The sequence below is a fragment of the Nilaparvata lugens genome, chromosome 4 (genome assembly GCF_014356525.2).
Source record: "Nilaparvata lugens isolate BPH chromosome 4, ASM1435652v1, whole genome shotgun sequence".
NCBI lineage: Eukaryota > Metazoa > Arthropoda > Insecta > Hemiptera > Delphacidae > Nilaparvata > Nilaparvata lugens.
The window spans coordinates 66445032-66465574 of record NC_052507.1 but is presented as its reverse complement, the minus strand read 5'-3'; the positions used below and the strand labels follow the sequence as shown (position 1 = coordinate 66465574).

General features: G+C 36.7%; 3 protein-coding genes across 4 annotated transcripts in view; 1 reads left to right on the top strand and 2 right to left on the bottom strand.

Moving 5' to 3' along the window:
- LOC111059182 (protein C-ets-1) overlaps nucleotides 1-950 on the bottom strand; it is a 229077-nt gene extending 228127 nt beyond the window's left edge. Inside the window, exon 1 of one of the 2 annotated variants that reach the window (XM_039426261.1) lies at nucleotides 677-950. In XM_039426261.1, coding sequence (XP_039282195.1) covers nucleotides 677-687 — 11 coding nt within the window. In that variant the 5' untranslated portion in view covers nucleotides 688-950. The remainder of the gene's footprint in view (nucleotides 1-676) is intronic. The other variant, XM_039426260.1, reaches the window with a different exon arrangement.
- LOC120350930 (ATP synthase-coupling factor 6, mitochondrial) lies at nucleotides 938-11842 on the top strand. The gene is made up of 4 exons (XM_039426264.1): nucleotides 938-1412; nucleotides 8401-8556; nucleotides 10208-10341; nucleotides 11717-11842. The coding sequence occupies exons 2-4, from the start codon at nucleotides 8402-8404 to the stop codon at nucleotides 11740-11742; spliced, it is 315 nt and encodes a 104-aa protein (XP_039282198.1). The 5' UTR covers nucleotides 938-1412; nucleotide 8401; the 3' UTR covers nucleotides 11743-11842.
- A 485-nt stretch (nucleotides 11843-12327) lies between these two features.
- The window catches only part of LOC111044438 (DNA polymerase epsilon catalytic subunit 1), a 46883-nt gene continuing 38667 nt past the window's right edge, over nucleotides 12328-20543 (bottom strand). Inside the window, exons 24-27 of the mRNA XM_039427069.1 lie at nucleotides 18940-19167; nucleotides 18045-18274; nucleotides 16691-16907; nucleotides 12328-15248 (exon numbers count right to left, since the gene is read on the bottom strand). Coding sequence (XP_039283003.1) covers nucleotides 12876-15248; nucleotides 16691-16907; nucleotides 18045-18274; nucleotides 18940-19167 — 3048 coding nt within the window. The 3' untranslated portion in view covers nucleotides 12328-12875. The remainder of the gene's footprint in view (nucleotides 15249-16690; nucleotides 16908-18044; nucleotides 18275-18939; nucleotides 19168-20543) is intronic.

The window sequence follows — 20543 nt, the reverse complement described above, 5'->3', positions numbered from 1 at the left end:
TATACTGACAAAAATTTTTTAATAAATAATAATTCTCAGGTATGTTACAGTATATTAACGTATCACTGTAGTATCTTTCTACATTCTACTGAATTAAAAAAATCCAATTTTTGTATTTCTGTAACACAGCCTTTTTTAACACCTTGTGCCGGTTGCAGAACAGCCGGTTAAATTTTCACCGTGATTAATTCCACAATAACCAATCAGAGAGGCAAGTCTTTTCAAAAACGCCTTCTCTGATTGGTTCTCGTGAAATTAATCACGGTTAAAATTCAACCAGCTGTTGACCTGTTGTGCAACCGGGCCTTAAAGTACTTCCAAAAATTGAGAGAGGAATTTGAACTGAGCTGATTGTTATCTCCCGGTTATAATTGTATGAATAAAAAATGAATATCAATATGCTACTTCAGTGAAATTCTCTACAATATAAGGTACATTTGGTACCATGCTCTAATATAGAAATGTAACTTAATTAAAAAATTGTTCAATGTACTAAATTTCCTGCAACTGTAATGAATTAAATTTTAAAATTTAATTTGAATTATTTTAAATTAACTTGTTCAATATTCTTAAACGAACACAGAAAAAAAAGATCTTGAACAGTAAAATTTTCCTAAAGAACTACCTAACTCATGAGTCATGCTTGCACGGAGTATAATAACAAATCAGTCCTCACCTTCTGGACATCACGCTGGATTCTAGAACTACCGGTACAAAAGGTACAGGTGTGTAGAAGTTTTTGTCCGATTCAAACACAGTGAATACCGTAGTAGTTCTGTTCACACCACAAAAATAACCGTCAAATGCTAGTGAAATGAATAGAAAGAACAAACTATGAAAACAAATTACAAATCAAGTTCACTTGATCACAGAGATGAATGAACGATAAAACTGACTAACCACACTACGTAGTAACTACTTGCGGTAATGTAGTGTAGTTGTCAAAATTACATTCATGAAAACAATTCACAACTTCAGGACGTTCTAAAATAAGCCAGAAGATGGCAGCAGCACTGGTATTTATTGAGGTTCTGCGCATGAGCAGAATATCTACTGTGGTATGCTACGTACTACGTTGTCAAGACAATAATTTCAAACGTTTTAGATGAATTGGAAATTATTCAAATAAATTATTAACACCTTGAAATTTCTTTATTTCTCTTAAAAGAAGATCAAACTTAAGAAAGTATATCATCAAGCAACAATTGCAATATATATGACTTGAAAATACAATAACTTTAGTTGGTTACTTCTGAAAAGTAGCTTACTTGACTGTAGCAGTTGAAATCTTCAATTCTTCAGAATCAGCTGGCAGTCTGGCATAACGACCGACGACATTGGATTCTGGGTCGAGCAAAATCTATAAATTTGTTTAATTTGTATTAAAACAAATTTTCTAAATCCATCACCAAGTAAGTGTTCTTGTAACTTTTAGAAAATATATTGGATTGCAGGTTTGTGAAATAGTGTAAATTTCAGAATTGGATACCAAGCAGATTTGCAATTTCTGTCCTTTCGCCCTTGGGTACCTAACCTTAAAATAAATTAAAAAACAAATTTTATATCCTTTGAAATGTTTATTTCAGAATTAAAATTAAACCTAGAGTAAGTCAATCATGTCATTTAATATTCAATAGAAATATTATTGAATCCGATGAAAATATTGTGTTACAATCTATCATTTTGAGTCACTAGCCACGACTTGCTAAATGAGTTAGTCCGGTGGCATAATTTTTTTATTAAAGGTGTTATGTGTTAGAAACATACCATATCAGGTATTCCTCATCTTCCTTTCATAACAATATTGACTATTTCTTTCTTGGTAGGAATCTTCCATGCCATTGCCAAGAGATTATTTCATGGGAACGTTGTATTGTAACTAGGTACTCATATTGACATAAACTACCTTATCAGTTTCCGAGTACAGTTTATTACTTAGATTACCGTAATATTGAAGTTATAATCATTGATAAATTACTGTATTTCTTCATTTCTAATCATACTGATTAAACACTGAAAATACTGATTTAGACCTAACCTAAAATCTTTACCAACGGCTCGCTATCTTTTCGTGTACAATTTACATATTTTTATAGTACAGTTGAAATCCATTAATACTGCGTTTGCCTGTCGGCTTAGCTTTAGACAAGTGATTAAATAGTCGACTGTCTGTTTACTTGAAAAAATACACCTGTTTTACTCTGATCATAAAAAATGTATTTTACTTGCATCCAGAGCTGCGAGTGGCAGCTCTGAATACCAAGTAAAAATCGCTCCGTACTAATAAAGTGTTTCTTAAAAAAAATTTTGCGTATTTCATCATATTGCCACTTAATTTCGTGACTTGAACACTTTTATTGAATTTCTATCCAAAAATTTTTAATCGAAACTGAGTCTTTATTTGTCAAAACTGTTAATGAATCCGTGACTATACCAAGCTAACCTGCTACGACTGGAACATTGAAATCGGGTGAGATCTTTACAATTTATCACTGAAAAATTATTCTTATAGTGACAGAATACGACATTGGAAATATAACGATAATACCCAAATTGATTTAAAATATTTTTAGTGAAGTTGGATTCATTTTACAAACTCCTGAAACCGCACATCATGACGTAGTTTCTACACACAGTTTTCTGCCTGTACATATCAGTGCACGCATGTTATTTCTCAACTCATAAAAAGAAAAATTTAAAAAATTCCTTATTCTATTGGATAGACTCTGGGTAATATTATAATAAATAAAGTTGAGACTGATCAAAATAGGTCAGACTACTAGATACAAGATCTTGTTTTCCAATTCTCAACGACTTTTCAACCTTTCGAACTAGTGACTTGAACTAAATTATTGCCTATATTTGCAATTTCAACCCGTTATTACTGGAATTTTAGTTTCTGACTGTATCATTGGAAACATTTTAATTTTATTGTTTCCCTTGCTCAAGACTGTGATATTCGACTGTGATAGAATTTTATGTTTTTGGCCTGATCTAACCTCTACGTTTTGATTGAAGATTCTGACCTGCTCACAAAATTCCTATAAATTGCTTCATGTTATTTAAATTATAGGATATATTATTGGTTAATTGTGTCATCGTTTTGTTTTATGTGTTACCCCGGCCTAACTTTGTGATATTTGACTGTGATATATGAAAACTTGACTGCACTGATATAACCTTTATGCTTTGATTGTTGACTCTTGACAAACTCAAGTAACCAAATTCCCATCTTTCTCCCTGCAAGACAACATATTATCTGCTTGCTTACCAAAATGGGAAAAAACAATCTGAAAAGGCCATAAATAATGAAAATATCCAGTCTCCATGTGGTGTTTGCCGCAAACCAGTTGAGAACAGTGACCATGCTGTAACATGCGACTGTAACGATAATAAATGGTATCACACCAAGTGTGTCAACATAACCAACAAACAGTATGACGAAATGAAAGCGGGTAAAAGTTCTAACCTAACCTGGATGTGTGAGGAATGTAAGACTCGTATAAATGCTGAAGCTTCCCATATCTCAATACTACTAAATAATTCAAATGACAATGATTTGCTAAAATCTGACCTGAATGACAAATTACAATGTAACTATACATTGCCTAACAAAACATTTCAAAGCACTGACTTGACATATCAAGGCTCAAACCCCAGAATGCGCCAAAGCTATAACAGCTATGATGTCATAATTAAAGTTTTACATGATGATATAGAGGACTTGAAAAATGAGATAAAAATACTACGGACTAACAATAGTCGTCTGTCAGATATCATAGCAAGAAAGACAAGTGTAATTTACAGCATGGAAAATATAATTCGTGACTTCTCTCAAGGTATCCATCCAGAGCCCTGCTGCCCGGTAAGAAAGAGGATGGAGGATGCTACAGCGTTCTTGATAGAGGACTCCGAGTGTACAAATGAGGTAAACCCTGTCCGGATTAAAGAATCCTCGGCAGCGACAAAGAATGCACCAGAGCCACTGCCAAGCGAGGGAGCTGAAGTTCGAAACAGGATCATGGAGGCCTGCAATGCCAAACCAAAACCACATTCAAATAAGGTAAAAGAGAGTTGTGTTGATGAGAACGGGGATGAATGTCGGAACGGTCCACAGGATGAGGGGCGCCCTGCTCAAGGATTTGGGGAACGGGCTGAGGGAAAGGAGGGGGAGGCACCACTGCTGATCGGGGACAATACGCTAAGGCTGGTGGGAGATATAATGAGAGACACATTTGGGCAAGATTTGGAGGTGGAAATTGTACCCTTTGGAAAAATCCAGGATGTCAGTAGAGCACTAAAAATCAGAAACACTATACCATCGAAGGTTGTACTCAATGTAGGCTCAAATAACCTGTGTAGGGCTAAGACACCGAATCATGTCATGAGACCATTATGGCTCACTTTAGAGGCTAACATTAAACGGTTTCCACACACTAATTGGTATGTTACATCTATTCCAATTCGGGAGGATATAGGTGAGAGATTTATTGACGAAACAAACAAGGCTCTGAAGTTTATGTGCTGGCAGCTTAATGCTACATTTATTGACAACTCAAATCATTTACATAAGTGTCACCTGAGCTGGGATGGACGAAGTTTGAACCCAGAAGGTTCCAAAATCGTGGCTGAACAACTTGCAAGTGCGCTGGAGTGTCAAGGTAGGAATTCAGGATAGCAGCTAACAAAACAGAAAGATGACCGAAACCGCAATAGACCAAATAATACAACCAATAAAACAATAGAAAATGCACATCCACACAAAAAATCGTTGACTGTTCTCCACCTAAATATTCAAAGAGGTCTTCAAAATAAACTTGATGGACTAGTTGTAGAGCTCGAAAAATTTCACCCTGATATTCTAATTATCTCAGAACATGGCTTAGGCGCGGACCAATTGAATCTCACAAATATCGAAGGTTTTAGACTGACCTCCAGTTATTGCCGAACTGAGCATATGTGGGGTGGCATAGCTATTTTTGTAAAAAATCATTTTTCTGTTGACATGGACGAGCTTCAGTTACCAGAACAATGCAAATCAAAGGAACAAGTGTTTGAAACTGTTGGATTGATACTCAAATATCAATCAAGAAAATTGATTCTAATAGGAACATACAGATCTCCTAGCACTGATACAGCAGAATTTTTAGGAAAATTGGGACAGTTACTGGGACAACACACTAAGAAGTCAAATGATATAGTAATACTGGGAGATGCAAACTTTGACATACTCAGACCAGATGAGCGTAGTGTAAAGGACCTTCGAAATGTGTTATCCGAGTTTGGATGCAGAATACATCACATCCCTGTAACAAGGAAAACCCCCACTACTGTATCCAGCATTGATGGGTGTTACACAACTATCAAACAAGAGGAGATCGAGGTAAAAGCACACTATACACCACTTTCAGACCACCATTTGTTGCTATGCAAAATAAAAAATAGAAGTAAAAGTTGCCACACCACTTACAGATACTCTAGGAATGTCTCAAAAAACAAATTAACTGAACTAAAGCAAATGTTAAATACAACAAATTGGGAGTCTGTCTATATACCAAAGTCTGTCGAAGTAAAATATAATAACTTTCTGCAAATAATGCGCCAGAGCATTGACCACATTATGCCTCTAGGACCGAAAAAAATGAATGTACCAAATAAAATTATTTTTATGGATTGTGAGTTGCAGAAGATGAAAGTCTCCCTTCAAAGTTTGCATGACAGATACCTGCTGACAGGATCAATCGAAGACAAAAACAGGTTTCAAGAGTCAAAGAAAACCTATGACATTGAAGTGAAGAGGAAGAGAACGGATCACACAATGAACAAAATAAAAAACTCAAAAGACAAAACCAAAGAGCTGTGGAAAACTGTGAATAGTGAAAGAAATAAGCAAGATGGAAGGCAGAACAGCATAGGCTTCTTCTGGATGGTAAGCTGACAGCAGATCCACTTGAAATCAGCAATATCTTCAATAGCATCTTCACCTTACCTCAAGCATCAAACCACACAAATCAATCACAAACCAGTACCACATCTGAAACTGAGCCCGACAATAGTATACCAATTTTCTCAGCCTTCAAAAGTGTCACTCATCACGGAATGGATGAACTTCTTAATAATTTAAAGTCCAACAATTCGGCAGGCTTTGATGAAATCTCTGGGAAGATGCTGAAATTCTGCAAAGAAGAAGTCATAAAACCATTGACCCACATCATCAACACCTCATTGAGTCAATCTACTTTGCCTAGTAAGATGAAAATTTCCAAGGTGTATCCAGTCTTCAAGAAAGGAGACAAGCTTAATCCAAACAACTACAGACCAATATCAAATTTGCCTGGAACTTCAAAGCTGACTGAGCGGGTGGTGTACAATCAGTTAATAGCACACCTGGAAAAAAATGAACTGATTTCATCATTTCAACATGGTTTTAGGAAGGGGCGGAGTACAAACACAGCAATAGCATATCTCTGCAGGGTGATTAATGAGATCTGGGAGGAAAAGAGGATAGCATCTGGCCTGTTCCTAGACTTGCAGAAGGCATTCGACAACTTAGACCAAGAAATCCTAATCACAAAACTGAAACAGCTAAACATTCAGGGCCAAGTAATAGAATGGATCCAAAATTATTTCACTGAAAGGTATCAGTATGTTGAAATCAGTTATCAGCAGCACACTGCCTTGACTAGTGCCAAATCATCTCTTTGCAAAATGTCCAAGGGTGTTCCTCAAGGGTCAATTCTAGGACCCTTGTTCTTTCTCATTTACATAAATGACTTCCCAAATAATCTCAAGAAGGACCAAAAATGTGTACTATTTGCAGACGATACCACCATAATAATCCCATCAGACAGAGTATCCGAAAGCAACGATGTAAGCTCGACACTTGAAATGGCCACAAATATATGTAGGAAACTGAAACTATCAATCAATAAAGACAAGACAGTAAATATAAACTTCACTCCAAAGGGACAGATATTCAATATGGACAACAATGTAACCAATGAACCAACAAATACAAAGGATTGTACAAGATTTCTTGGTATCATGATGGACAAGCACCTGAACTGGAATGATCATATTGATCTTCTGTGTAAGAAATTAGCTTCAGCCACATATGTACTTCGTAGAATAAGATGTACCACTGATGTCAGTACCACATTTATCGCGTATCATGCCCTATTTGCCTCACAACTGCGATACGGCATTGTTGCCTGGGGAGCATCAGCGCAGGTGCACATGGACAGAGTTCTACGAAGTCAAAAAAAAGCCTTACGAACCATCCTAAGAAGAGATGCACTGGAGCACTGTAGACCATTATTTGTCGAAAACAAACTACTTACTGTGGTCTCTATCTACATATTTGAAACCATAACTCTTGCCATAGACTCAAGCCCGAATCTCAGAAATAGCCAACACACTCATAACACAAGAAGCAAGCTGAACATTGACCTTCCGCAACACAGGCTGAGCAAATTCAAGAACATACCTACCTATGCAGGCTCACATTTCTTCAACTATCTACCGGACAGCCTAAAGACTTTGAGGGATTCACGGACAACATTCCACAGAAAGCTGAAAAAATACCTCATTGCAAGACCGTACTATGCAGTGACCGAATTTATTGAGGAGCATACGTACCACCACCTTAGAGTATAGTGCAGGATACTCTATACACCTGACGACTCTGACAGAGGAGACCAAATCCATTGACGATTCCCCGATCCCAGGACCGTGAGGAAGACATCAGAAGTAAGAAGTAAGTAAGTAAGAACTTGCTATTTAGCCTAAACTCAAAAAACGATCGTGTGACAAGCTTCATCTTCAGAACAGGGTTTGAAGGACTTTCTGTTTCTTAGATTACATGACTTCATTATTCCTGCAAGCTACACTCTAATCAGACTGTTCTTCTTTAAAAAGAAAACAATGGTATACGTTTCACTATTTCAATTTTTCATACGTTTTTATACAAACCGTAGTCAGAGTTGTTAAAACTAACATTACAAATTAGATTATAAGTCCTGTTACAACTATGTAACAGTTTATTAATGTATTGCACAAGAGTTTCCATATTATAAAATCTTAACAAAAGTAAATTTATGTTTTTTCTACCAACTAGATCAAGTATCCCCACCCCCATGATCAAGTATCCCCACCATGGGGACAGTTGAGCCATGTTCTTAAAATTGTTGTAAACTTTTTTTTTTAATAGTAAAGATAGTTTGTTCAAGATTTCAAGTATACGATTCTATAGAGAAAAGAACATGGCTTATTGAGACATTTAGAGCATCATTTTACTACATCTCAAAAAAGATTAAAAAAATAAAAATAAAAAAGTGGCTCAACTATCCCTACTCTCCCCTACTATATTGTTTTTTTTTAATTTTGGTTTCTATCTTTTAGGATGCTCGCCACACAACTTTTTTCGGAATTGAGAACTCATCTGCCAATGGTGTTGAAACGCAACTTGGCCGTCTCCTATGTTGCAGCCCAGAAAGCCTCTGATCCTATCCAGCAAATTTTCCTTGATAAGCTCCGTGAATACAAAGCCAAGAGCGAGTAAGTAGACATGTAGTTATCTGTGAGATTTACTTTATAAAGTCAGTAGTCTCCATAGGACAGAAAAGTTGTTACATTTTTTTTCTCACCGTTTCTATAGTAGTTGACACCCAGCTTTGGACAAGCTATTGATATTGTTGATCAAAAACTATAATGCATCAGAATCAAAATTGATTTTTTTAAAAAATTTACTCATTTTTGGAAAATCATAACTCAGTACTTATTGGAGAATAAGAGTTGCGAATGATCTCATTTTATTCAGAATTTTATAATCTAGAACAAAGGCTAGAGCAAATTTATTATTACTGGATTTGGCAGAAATAGCTGAAAACTGGAAAATGAACTGAAAATACGAGGTTCTGGACTATTTTTTTGGACTCTCATGTATCCATAGGATATTATTACTCCTATAATATATTAAAAAATCAGAACTGCAATATAAATTTCAAGCACACCTTCTTTTTTATGTCTATATTGACTGGACTAAGAAGTTCCTGTGACAACTTTAGAGGAATCAGCTTGCTAAATTCTGCTTACAAAATCTATAGCATGATTATCAAGGAGAGGATGCAGCCCATAATGGAAGCTCTCCTGGAAGAGCAATGTAGCTTTACTTTTAAATAATACCTTACCGCGCTATACTTGGGAGGGGGGCTCATATCAAAATCTCGCCTCGGGCGCCTATTAACCTCGGGGCGGCCCTGATAGTTGTGATTCAAGTAACGTCACTATTTGATAATACTATTATAGATTGTTAATTATTCAAATGAGGTTGAATTTTATGGAATTTAATTTTGATTTCTACAAAAACTCCTGTCAAATTGGCAACGGTGTGGAGTTGGAAAAGGAAAGAACTATCTGCTTTATCTAATAATTGAAAAGGATATCTGAAGCAACCCAATGTTTATCAGATGCTAACTTTAGGACGTAAAACTCGTTATACTGGCACTTTGCTGCAACGAAAACGAATAGTCAGAACCGAAATTTTAGAAATTTTAAAATAGTAACGAAATTTTAAAAAATACGTTTCCTGTTTCAATTTAACTCTATCATAAAGAGTGCTTAAATTTATATATATATATATATATATATATATATATATATATATATATATAGGACACTTTAAAGTTTGTAATATAAATTAAAACAGGAGACGCGATATAAATAGATTGAAAACACTTGAAAACTTACATTAGAAATGAGGAAAATTTTCGGAGACTGTGTCTCCTTTCTCAACCGGGTTTCTCAACCTTTCTCAATCAGATTTATTTATAATTATAAGTGTGTGATCACATTGGATTGCTCTTTCCAGATTTTGTTTCTTATCTTCACCAAGCTTGAAATGAAATGAAAATACTCTTTATTAGGCGGAGTTAGGACTAGAAAGTCCTTTCTACCACTCAACCTTAAAGCTTGCACTTGCACATATAAGCATCCAATGTGATCACACACTTATAATTATTAATAAATCTGATTTGAAGCAAAAAAGAAAAGGATGTCAGAATCTGACGATCTCAAACTGTCACTTTAAGCAAATAACAAGAGTAAGATGAGTGAGTCGAAATCGTTATCAAGAAAGGTGTTTGAAAGTTATCGGTTAGATGCTCGTTTATGGGGATATGAATTATAGAATATACTGATTTTTTTCCAGTGGAGGCAAACAATTGGTCGACATGACACCAGAAATCCAACGCGAACTGAAGGCTGAACTTGCCAGGCTAAATGCTCAGTACGGCGGAAAGGATGGTGAAGACATGACCAAGTTCCCATCAATAACCTTCCCAGGTAAACATACTTTCAAACTTTTATATTCAGAATCTGCCCACTTTTTTGTTGGCGTTATCAAGTGCGAATTAATAAAATATTTGGCTCTAAAATTTAGCTTTTAAAAATTAAAAATATTTGTGCAAATTAAAAATTATTTGGCTCTCCTATCACAATCATGAGGTACGATGAGATTTTCCCCCACTTCGGTTCAAGGCACATGAATCCTTTTTGACACTTGCGGCGGACGTGTCAGCAAGGCAGGAAGCTATCTGAAAGTTTGATTATATTTGTTTGTCCCCCGTGGGGTGGGGGAGCTTTGAGTCGAACATCTTACTTAAGAATGTGTCGAAAACCAGAATTCACCCATGTTATCCCCATCAGGGCAGTTTCGGAGGGGCAAAAAGAAAAACCCAAGAGACCAGAGTTGGGTGTGAAACTCCAGGCACAAATGTACGTCAAGAGACTGAGTCGAGGGTGACCAGGTGCCCTAGAGGCAATTTGGCGACCCCTCCTTCAGCGGAAGGACCTACAAAAAAGCCAGGAGTGGAACTCACGTAGGTCACGAGTTTGTGGGTGGAGAGGCCAAAACTCATCACTGCTCAAATAAGGGCGGCCATTCAGGCAAAACTTCTTGGGAGAGGTGAGGCTTTTGACCCTGCAGAGTTTCGGGAGGGGGGCAAAAAGAAAAAAACCCAAGAGACCAGAGATGGGTGAAACTCCAGGCACAAATGTGGGTCAAAAGGCTGAGTCTAGGGTGGCCAGGCGCCTTAGAGGAAACTTGCCACCCCTTCCTCAGCGGAAGGAATTTCAAAGAAGGCCAGGAGTCTAATTTTCATATTGTTTCTATTAATAATAATTGATTATATTTGTTTCATTATATTATCAGCTGATTCCCGAAAGCCAACCCAATGAGCTGATAATCAGCCAATCGAAGAGCTTTCTGCCCTGCCAGTTCAAAAACGCTTTACGTTGCTTGGCTCTAATAGAACTTACAAAATTCACGTCTTTAAAAACAAATTGAATCGTATTGGTTACAAAATATTGGAAGATTTAAGTATAGCTATTTCTACTATTGACTTGAGCTGAGAAAATAAAAAAGTTTGATATTCATTCCTTTCATCACATTATAATTGGACTATCTTTTAATTTAAAGTATATTGTGACTTATTCTTTATAAGAGTCTTTATTTGTAGTGGATGGATTCGTTATTTATAGTGGATTGGTTCGATTGGTTCTGTAAGTGAAGTTTATGATATTGTTGCTCAAGAATTAATATTGTTTGAAAAAATACTAACATACAATTGACTAGTGTAATATAATCTCTTACTGCAGTATTATTTATATTTTACTATAATTTTATATAATTACTGTATATAATCATTTTGTTTTACAGATCAGAAAATCGATCCAGTCAAGTAAGATCCATTGTTAAATACTGTACGTGAATAACGTCTCTTTAGCTGTTCTACGTCAACAAATATTATGTTAATAAGTTAAAATAAATCAGGTAACTAAATAAGTTGTATATTTATTTACCCATTATTTTCATTTCCATTTATATAACAAGCAACAACATAATGGAGCATCACTGATCCAACATAAACTTGAAAGCTTAGGTGAACAGTAAAAGAAAACTTTCTTGGTATTCTACTTATTATTCAATAAGTTATTATCTACATTATTCAGGAGTTTCTGAAACATTAAGGTAATATCACTGAGAAAATATGGCGAGGAAGATATCCCATGGTATAGGGCATTTATGTTCCAAATTTCACTGTTGACTCAAGCCCATAGTCCTAGTAGATCTTCATGAAACTTTGTGACATTGGTAGTCTCTCATACTGAGCCGATCTTACACTTTTACCCGGCCAAAACCGTTATAATAGACATCAGTCGACAGTTATCGACTTGAGTTAGCAAAAAATTGGCTTGAAATTTGGAACATAAAAGACCTAAACCATGGGATATCTACTTTCTCCATGGTAATATAGATAACAACATGGTATAGCAGTTGTATATTTATTTTATTTTATAATTACAAAACTTATTTTAAACTACACTTACTATTATATTGTTGGGTTACATATACAGTCTTATTATCAAGATTTTACTGGTCTTGGTAGTTTAAGTTGAGATATCACTTCACATTTGATGTGTCCACATATTTGTTGTTCCCTATTGACAGACTTTCACAGTGATTATTATATTGACAGGGATTATTCGAATAAATAATAGTAATAGAATTCTACTCGATTATTTAAGTATGAAATGTGAAAACATGTCAATAATAAATTGTAAAAAGCATGTCCAGCCAATGAAAGAAAATTCTATTGAAATTTAAACAAGACCTTGTATAGTAATCTGAAAATTATTGTCATAAGTTTATAAAAAACTACTTCAAACTTTTGTCAAGTGTAAAAAATCTTATTGATAAGTTAAAACTACATCTGATGTCATTTAAATCTCAATTGTTGAACAGAAATATCACAATACCTGAATACTTGAATGTACACGATTGATTATTATTGAATTTACATACGCACCACGAATATTTAAACAGAATTTTGCTGGTCTAAAATCCAATTGATTGCTTCTTCCAAAACGTCCATTTGAGAATTATGAGCAATATTGCGGAAAGTTTTCAAATGTTTGAAAATTTTGTCACTCTGAACTACAGTGTGGAACTCGCCTGCACACGAGCAGGAATCCTTCATGTAGTTGTCTTTGACTTGGTGGCATTTCTTGCACTGGAAGTCCTGCATGATGTAGGCCATCAGCTTTCTCTGTACTATGTCCAACAGGAGCGATTCGAGTTCAGTGTTGTCGTAGGGCGACTCACAAGAGGGACACAGCCACATGACCTTGTCTTCGATCACCGACTTGTGCAGGTCCCTGTTCAGGTCGATGTCACGACAGTCGTTGCATGTGCGACATATCACTTCGGTCAACACACACGATGGGAAAAACTCCTGCCACTGGCCTTGCTCGCTGAATTCGCCCACTTTCAACAGCCAGAACAGATTCGCCTGAAGCTTTTCCACTTCCAAGTTGACACTTTTATCCAGGTACAACACTTTGCAGATAGCTTTGGCGAATTCAAGGGCTGGTCGCAAAGTTTTCTTTTCGATTCCATCGTCTACTTCTACGGAAGGGTATCTAGAGTTGAGTTTCTGTGTCATTTTGAACAGTTTGGGTGCAAGTTGTTCACTGATCAGATTCTTGGCGAATTCGGGAGCTTCTTCGTGGGCGCCAACCCCCAGTCCGCGTGTTTGTGTTTGCGCATCTGGACCTACGATGCCACTCAATCTCATTCTCGGCGTATTTGAACTCTTACTTTTCTCTTTCAAAAACTTATAGATCGCACAAATATAACTAATAACAACGGCTATAAATTCAGATTTTATCTTTCTAAGGACATCTGGCAGATGATCCATTAGATTCCAAGTCATCACAACTTCAGGATCTCCATCACTGTTTACATTTTCACCCTCCAATTCATCATCTGGATTTTGACTGAGAGTGAGTTGACTGAGCTCTTGCAACTGTCCCTCCCCCGCTTGTCTCAGCCCCTCTGGCAGAGTGCCTTTTATGCCACCGTTATTCATTGTGTCCAACCACATGAGGTTCTCCCAACAATACTGATAAGTCATTTGCACTCCATGAAATATCTCCTTGTTTCTGATGCTTGCAACAACATACTCCATGTAACCCAGAGCGTCGGTGGTTGTATTCTTTTTGGTACACAATATGATTTTGTTGAAACTGGCATAGATGATTGTGGAGCCCAACCGTTTGAATTCAGCTACCAGTTGCAGGAAAAGTTTCTTCATCAAATTATGCAGCGTTCTATGCAAGGCTGGATCGTAAAGAAAGGCTTGGGGAGATCGAATCCATCGGTAGAAGTTCATTAGGAGGTAATCGGCGAACACGTGTCTTTTGATGGAAACATCTCTTACCCAGGTGTTGACCATCGACCTCAAAATTCTGAACGCTGCACTGGTGAGAGCCGTCTCGTCGTAGCTGGATAGGATGGGTCCCTGACCAGACACCATTTCCTCAATGGACAACTGAGGCATGCAATCAAACGACGTGGTTGAAGTTGTGCCTTCCAGCTCAGTTATATGGTGTGCTTGGAGCAGGGCGTTCACTGCCAAACTGTCAATGCCAAGTTGTATGCACACACTTGTGTAGCAGCCTGATGAGTTATTCTCGAGACTGGCCATCTCTTGGACTTCGGTTTGGAGACGTTGGTCGTCTGTTTCTCTGCCGCCCAGGTCAGGCCGTTTAGTGGGCGAACACCAGGTCACGAAGTTGTTCTTGTTCAGATGTCTACCGAAACACAGATCAATGGCAAACAGCGCCTGGTCTTCGGGGATGTTTCCGACTGGGATCTGGAAGTACCTAGCTTGTTCTACTAGGATGTTGTAGCCGGCCTCGCTGTTGAGAAAGTGCTTGATGGCTGTCTTGGCACCCACTCGTTGCCAGTCCAAGCCGTCTTGGAAGGGCTCCATGTCATGAGTTTGTAGCTGGACAACTGGGAACTCCTGCATAACTGGGCACAGCTGATTGATAGTATCGTAGTCTTTGTGCGCCTGCAGCAAGATCACCGTTGGTCCCCGCTTTTCGTCTCTATAGGCCTGTAGAGCTCTATGCACCTGACGCCATCCCGCCTGATCGCTCGTTTCCACCGCCACATCGAACCTCAGTTCTGACGGGTATTCTTCGATTTCTGCATCGTCGCTCTCTCTGGAATTTCTTTCGGTGTTGTACAGATTATTGAGGGCTGGCATCTGATTGGTGCGTACTGTGTCCAAGGCTACCATCAGAGCTTTCTTGCTTGGAGAAATAAAGAGTCCAATGAGAGCTCGAGGACCTGTTCTAGCTTTCTGGTAGTAGATGTAGATGTGACGAACTGTGCTTTCATCCTGGGAAAAATATTTAAAGAAGTTAAAACACTTGATCAATGTGAAATTATTGAAAACAGACACTGAAAAAATTATTCTTGAAAGTAGAAAAACTGTATTGATGAGTGTGAAATTACTGAAAACAGGCACAACGTAGAAAATATAATTCAAACGAAGATAGAATATTAATTTGATATAAATTACAGTATACTTTAAGCTACAGTCAGAATAAATATGATTAAAATCACACACTTTCTATAATTACAAAAATCGACATATCATACAAATTAGCAAATTTCAACTGTTAGATGTTGCTCAAATTGAATCCGTTAACTGTTCAAAAAGTATGAAGTATAGATTTTTTCTAAGTTTACACACATTACTTACAGTTTCAACAAAAAATCTTACCATTCATCAACAATCTATAAATTCATTCAAATGAGCTATACTGAACTTTTTAAGCTAGATTCGCACATAACAGTGACAGTGAAAATATAATTCCCACGAGTTCTAATAGGACTATTCCCACTCAGCCCGGCCGAGTGAAAACAAATAATACCATAAGAACTTATGGGAATTATATTTTCACTGTTCGACTGTTGATTGCATATCCACCAGCTTTGTGAATCAGATGTCTCACATTACGAATTGGCTTTCAGATGCCACACATTACGAATGAGTATCCCACAGAAAACAAAGTGAATAATGAGTAGCGCCTAAATATTGTGAAAATATGATCATTTCAGAGAACTTGGAAAGATAGAAGAAAATTAAGGAAATACCAGAAATAGGTATATACAAGTAATTTATTTCGACACTTGAAAATCGAATGATCATCCCAACTAGCCGTTTCCTGTACAAAGACTCAGTTACAAAAACCTTTTTTAAATTGTAATCATGATCAAATTCCAGAACAAATCAGAAGTTTTAAAAAAAGAATTGGCTCTCCTGGCATTTAATCGGGATTAAAAATCAACATACTTTTGTGCAACCGGGCCCAACAAGGTTAAATTGCCCGGTTGTTGGATTTAACACAGATTAAATTCCACGAGAACAAATCAGAGAAGATTATTTTTCTTCGAAGAAGATTTCTTCTGCAAAATCTGATAATAATTATCGACATAAACCCCGTACTTTAGATGATTTGAGAGCCAGTTTTGTGTTGTCTAGTTTTAACTGGTTTTCACTACAATTGAGAATAGTATGTAAAGTGTGTTGTCTAGTGAACAGAACTAACCTTAAAATGTCAATACTTTTTAATAAATTAAAACTTAGGCCCGATTGCTCTGTGATATCTGCAAAATCACTGTTTTTCTGCAATCAGGGAAGATTTCTCGGATTGATTCTTGTGGCAATCATTCATGGTTAAAATTCAACAGGCTTTTGTGCAACCGAGCCAAACATTGAAATAGTCTATCAAATTGAAAAATTAGATTAAGTTTGAGATGTGAGTATTTAGTTACCTTGTCCAAGTAGGAGTACTCAGCAGGGTCACAGCTGATCAGCTGAGTGAGAGTGAAGGTGTTGTTTTCGCGTTGACCAGAGCCGGCGATCCGTCTGGCCTCGTTGCGATCCACTCTGCACAGACAGCCCAGGGCCAGCAGTGCTCTGAACTCGGCTGGCATTTGAGTCTCATAGATTCCGTCTATATCGGGACTGGACAGGTCGAGTGCAAGTTCCCTGTTAAACCAATGCAAAATAAATAGATTAATAAGCATCCACTGTTCACCTAAACAGGGGGATCTGGAACTAAAAAATATTCTAGAAAACATTCATTCATGTTTTGAATGAATCAACAATTATTCTTGAAGCAATGGAGCTTGAAATTAATTCAAGTCTTCTCAAATTAGTTTCAAGTTCATGTGCTTATTACTTATGTGCTTTTGTACTATATTCCAGTATCTTTCTTCATCAAACACTATTCAAATGTTGAAATTATCAAAACCACTAATCAATTATAACAATTTGAGATATTGGAAAATTGGAAAAAATTGAGATATTCAAGATATAAAGTGTAATAGCACTATAGTGTAATAAGTAGTGTGTTACAGCACGTCTAATGGCCCATTACGGTCATATATATCAAAGTGTGATATTTATCATTATTAATACATATCAAATTATAATATTAACGAATTCCATGAAACGTTTGGTTCTCTATTACAGTCCCGTGTTGATAAAATCAAATATTTTCTGTCTATAAGCTAATAAATATCTATGATCTGATATTTTATAATAAATGACTGTGGCCCTAAAATATTTGTCATCTAGAAGCCGGCCAGGTAAGCCGAGTCGACTAAGGCGTTGCACCCTTTAGTCTGCTAGCGCTTCCTGGTCGTGGGTTCAAATCCTGACTGTAGGCATCAACGTTTGAACATTTCATCAAATTGCAAACTTTCCATTACCCACGCATAAGCTAATGTCAAAATCATGATAATAAGGGTATGCTCACATTAGATGCGTACATGTGCATGACCTAGCTTGCAGATGAGAAACAAAATTTGGAACACTCGCACTGAAAGCTTGCACTTGCTAGTTGCGTTAAGTGTGAGCAGCTACATGCAAGTCACAATGTATTTCAATGGCACTTTTCAAATTTTGTTTTTCAGCTTATGCATGATTCGATTGACATTTGCACATATACGCATTCAGTGTGATCACACCCTAATAATAAAAATAGTTTAGTTTATATGTCATTCAAACAAATCAAATTGTTCATTACAAAAAAAAATAATGTTGTAACAACGTCAATATCAGTCTTATTTTAACAATTAGAGGCTATTGAACATGCATGTAAAGTACGTAAAGGCTACTGACACGCTGTGCTCCCTGTAGAGCAGTTCGGGCACAACGAACTGGTAGAGGTGGTGCGCGCGATGTGCACGCGGCAGTATGCGGTTGCACTTGCGCCAGAGTGCGCCTGCGCATTCATCGCGCGGCGTCAACTGGTTCACGTAGAAGACACGTGGCAGCAGCACGCGCACCTGATGCAGCTCCGAACCCGCCAGCACCCAGGCGCGCATCACGCCTGGCTCCGTTTCCACCACCTGACAACAATCATTGGCAACATTTCATTCATTTGTTCCTCATGAATTACTAAAGAAATCGATAAACACTGCAAATTAAGAAACTAATCCTCAAAATAAAACATTAGGAACTACTTTCCCAAAATAGCAAGCTCGAGACAGCCATCCTGGTAGCCACATTTTGGCTGCTGGTTGGATGCCGAGCCCGACAACCACACTGGTAGCCAAAACGTGGCTGTTCAAGTCTCAAAACAATGGCCGAGCTGTGTAAAACAATGGGCGATGTGAAACAATGTGTGAGCTGGCTGCCTCGTCTAAAAGGGATCCAGGGTATTTAAAGTAAAAAAAAAACTTTGGAATTTTCTCTTTCCATTGGTATACAGATTATCATTTCGAATGAGTGCTTTGGTAATTAGGGTTATTAAAATAAGATACCTTTGGAATAATAGTATAATAAATTTGTAAAGTTCATATATTTATATATATAAATTTGATTGTGACCTCGATGTTGAATTAATCTAAAATTCTGGGGCTGAAGATAGAATTTTAGGTCTGTTAGACCTTTAAAAGATTACATGATTTGAGTTCAAACCAATGGATTTTTAAAATCAGATGAATCTTTTATAGTAAACGTCTTTAATAGTATAGTGAATAAAAAAATTTTATGAATAATATAAGAAATGTACCTGTATGATGTGCCACTTTTGTGAGAGCAGAGTCTGTTGGGCCTTCCTGAGGAAGCTGCCAATGGTGCCAGTGGGCTGGCGGGTGCCTGCTCCCACAGTAGCAGCCATCTGCTTACTGCCATCCAACCGGAACCTCTTGTCGGGCGCATCTGAGTCACCCAGTCTCATGTTGTCCTTTTGCCACGCCCATTTCTTCTTATGGAACGCAAGCCAAGCGCGCTGTTCTTTCTACAATGCAATTCATCAAAATCCACACATTATTCACGCCAATTCATGATAACTCTAAACATATTATATTATTTACAGTATTCAAGTATTGGATGCAATATTTATTTTAATACAGCATGTATAATATTCTATACTATTCTATTTTATCATATCCGGTTGCACGAAATTATGTTAAATTTCAATCGTGATTGATTTCACGAGAACCAATCAGAAAAGCCTCTGATTGGTTCTCGTGAAATTAGTCACGATTAAAATTTAACTGGCTTTTGTGCAACCGGGCCTATCTCGCATATTTTGTTCACAGTTGAAACACATTGAAAGATATCAAGCTTCCTTTTTATCACAACACAACTAGTTTCAACTCTTCAAAAGACATTTTCAAGAGTAAAGTGTAAATAAATACAAAAATAAAAGGATACTCGATATATTTAGTAGTGTTTCAATAATTTCAAAAGCTCAGAAAAAAAAGAGTATTTGTTCCCCGTATTTGAAAAAAACCAGAGCAACTAAATTGACGTTTCCTCAAACACACGACAAGCTATAGACTGCTGGAACATGAATGTCAAAGGTTAAAATAAATTTAGGCTCGTCAATTACAATAGTGAAGGTGGCCTACTTAGACAGTATTTTTATTCGAACATTACAGTTTTGGACCATTTGAATACATAGAATAATAATTTTACTTTCCACTCAGTTATGCATGATGGAATAAATTAACGCTGTAATTCAAATGGACATGCCACCTATTAATACTATTAAACACCTTTCAATTATCATCATTAAACGTCTCTTAAATTGACAACTCTACAACTGTTCAGATTGTTGATAATACAGTATTATTTATTATTATTTTAAGCCACAATTAGAATGATTGGGAGAGAAAACATGATATTATTTTGAGCTGTTTCTCTCCTGAATTGAGACGCAGTTGACTGTCACAAAAAGTATCATGCTTTTCATTATGTTATATAGCTAAGTAAAGCTGGATTTTCGTTTGTGCGTAAATGCCGTCGTCGACCACGACAGGGTGAGCATCTCAGATTGGGTAGATTTCAATTTGTCTAAATAATCTAAAAGATTATGTTTAATTGTGTTTCAATGGGGGAGATTTAGTTTATACTTTAATATAATTTAAATGGCAATATGTTGATATTATTAGAAATGTTTTGATTCTTGAATAATAAACACAAATAATGAAAAAATATTTGATCAGCTGTTTTAGCAAACTTGAAATTTGGACAATATGAATGTCAACAATGCTTGTCGTCGTCGACTGCGGAACTTTACGCACAAACGAAAATGCACCTTAAGGCTGTGCAAAGGCTAAAAATGAACTTTCTAATGCTGATATTTTTCAAAGTTTTTCGGTTTGTATA

Coding starts and splice junctions, on each gene's coding strand:
- LOC120350930 (XM_039426264.1), top strand. CDS start 8,402: ATGCTCGCCACACAACTTTTTTCGGAATTGAGAACTCATCTGCCAATG. Junction 8,557..10,207: donor GAATACAAAGCCAAGAGCGA/GTAAGTAGACAT, acceptor ATTTTTTTCCAG/TGGAGGCAAACAATTGGTCG. Junction 10,342..11,716: donor CCCATCAATAACCTTCCCAG/GTAAACATACTT, acceptor TTTGTTTTACAG/ATCAGAAAATCGATCCAGTC.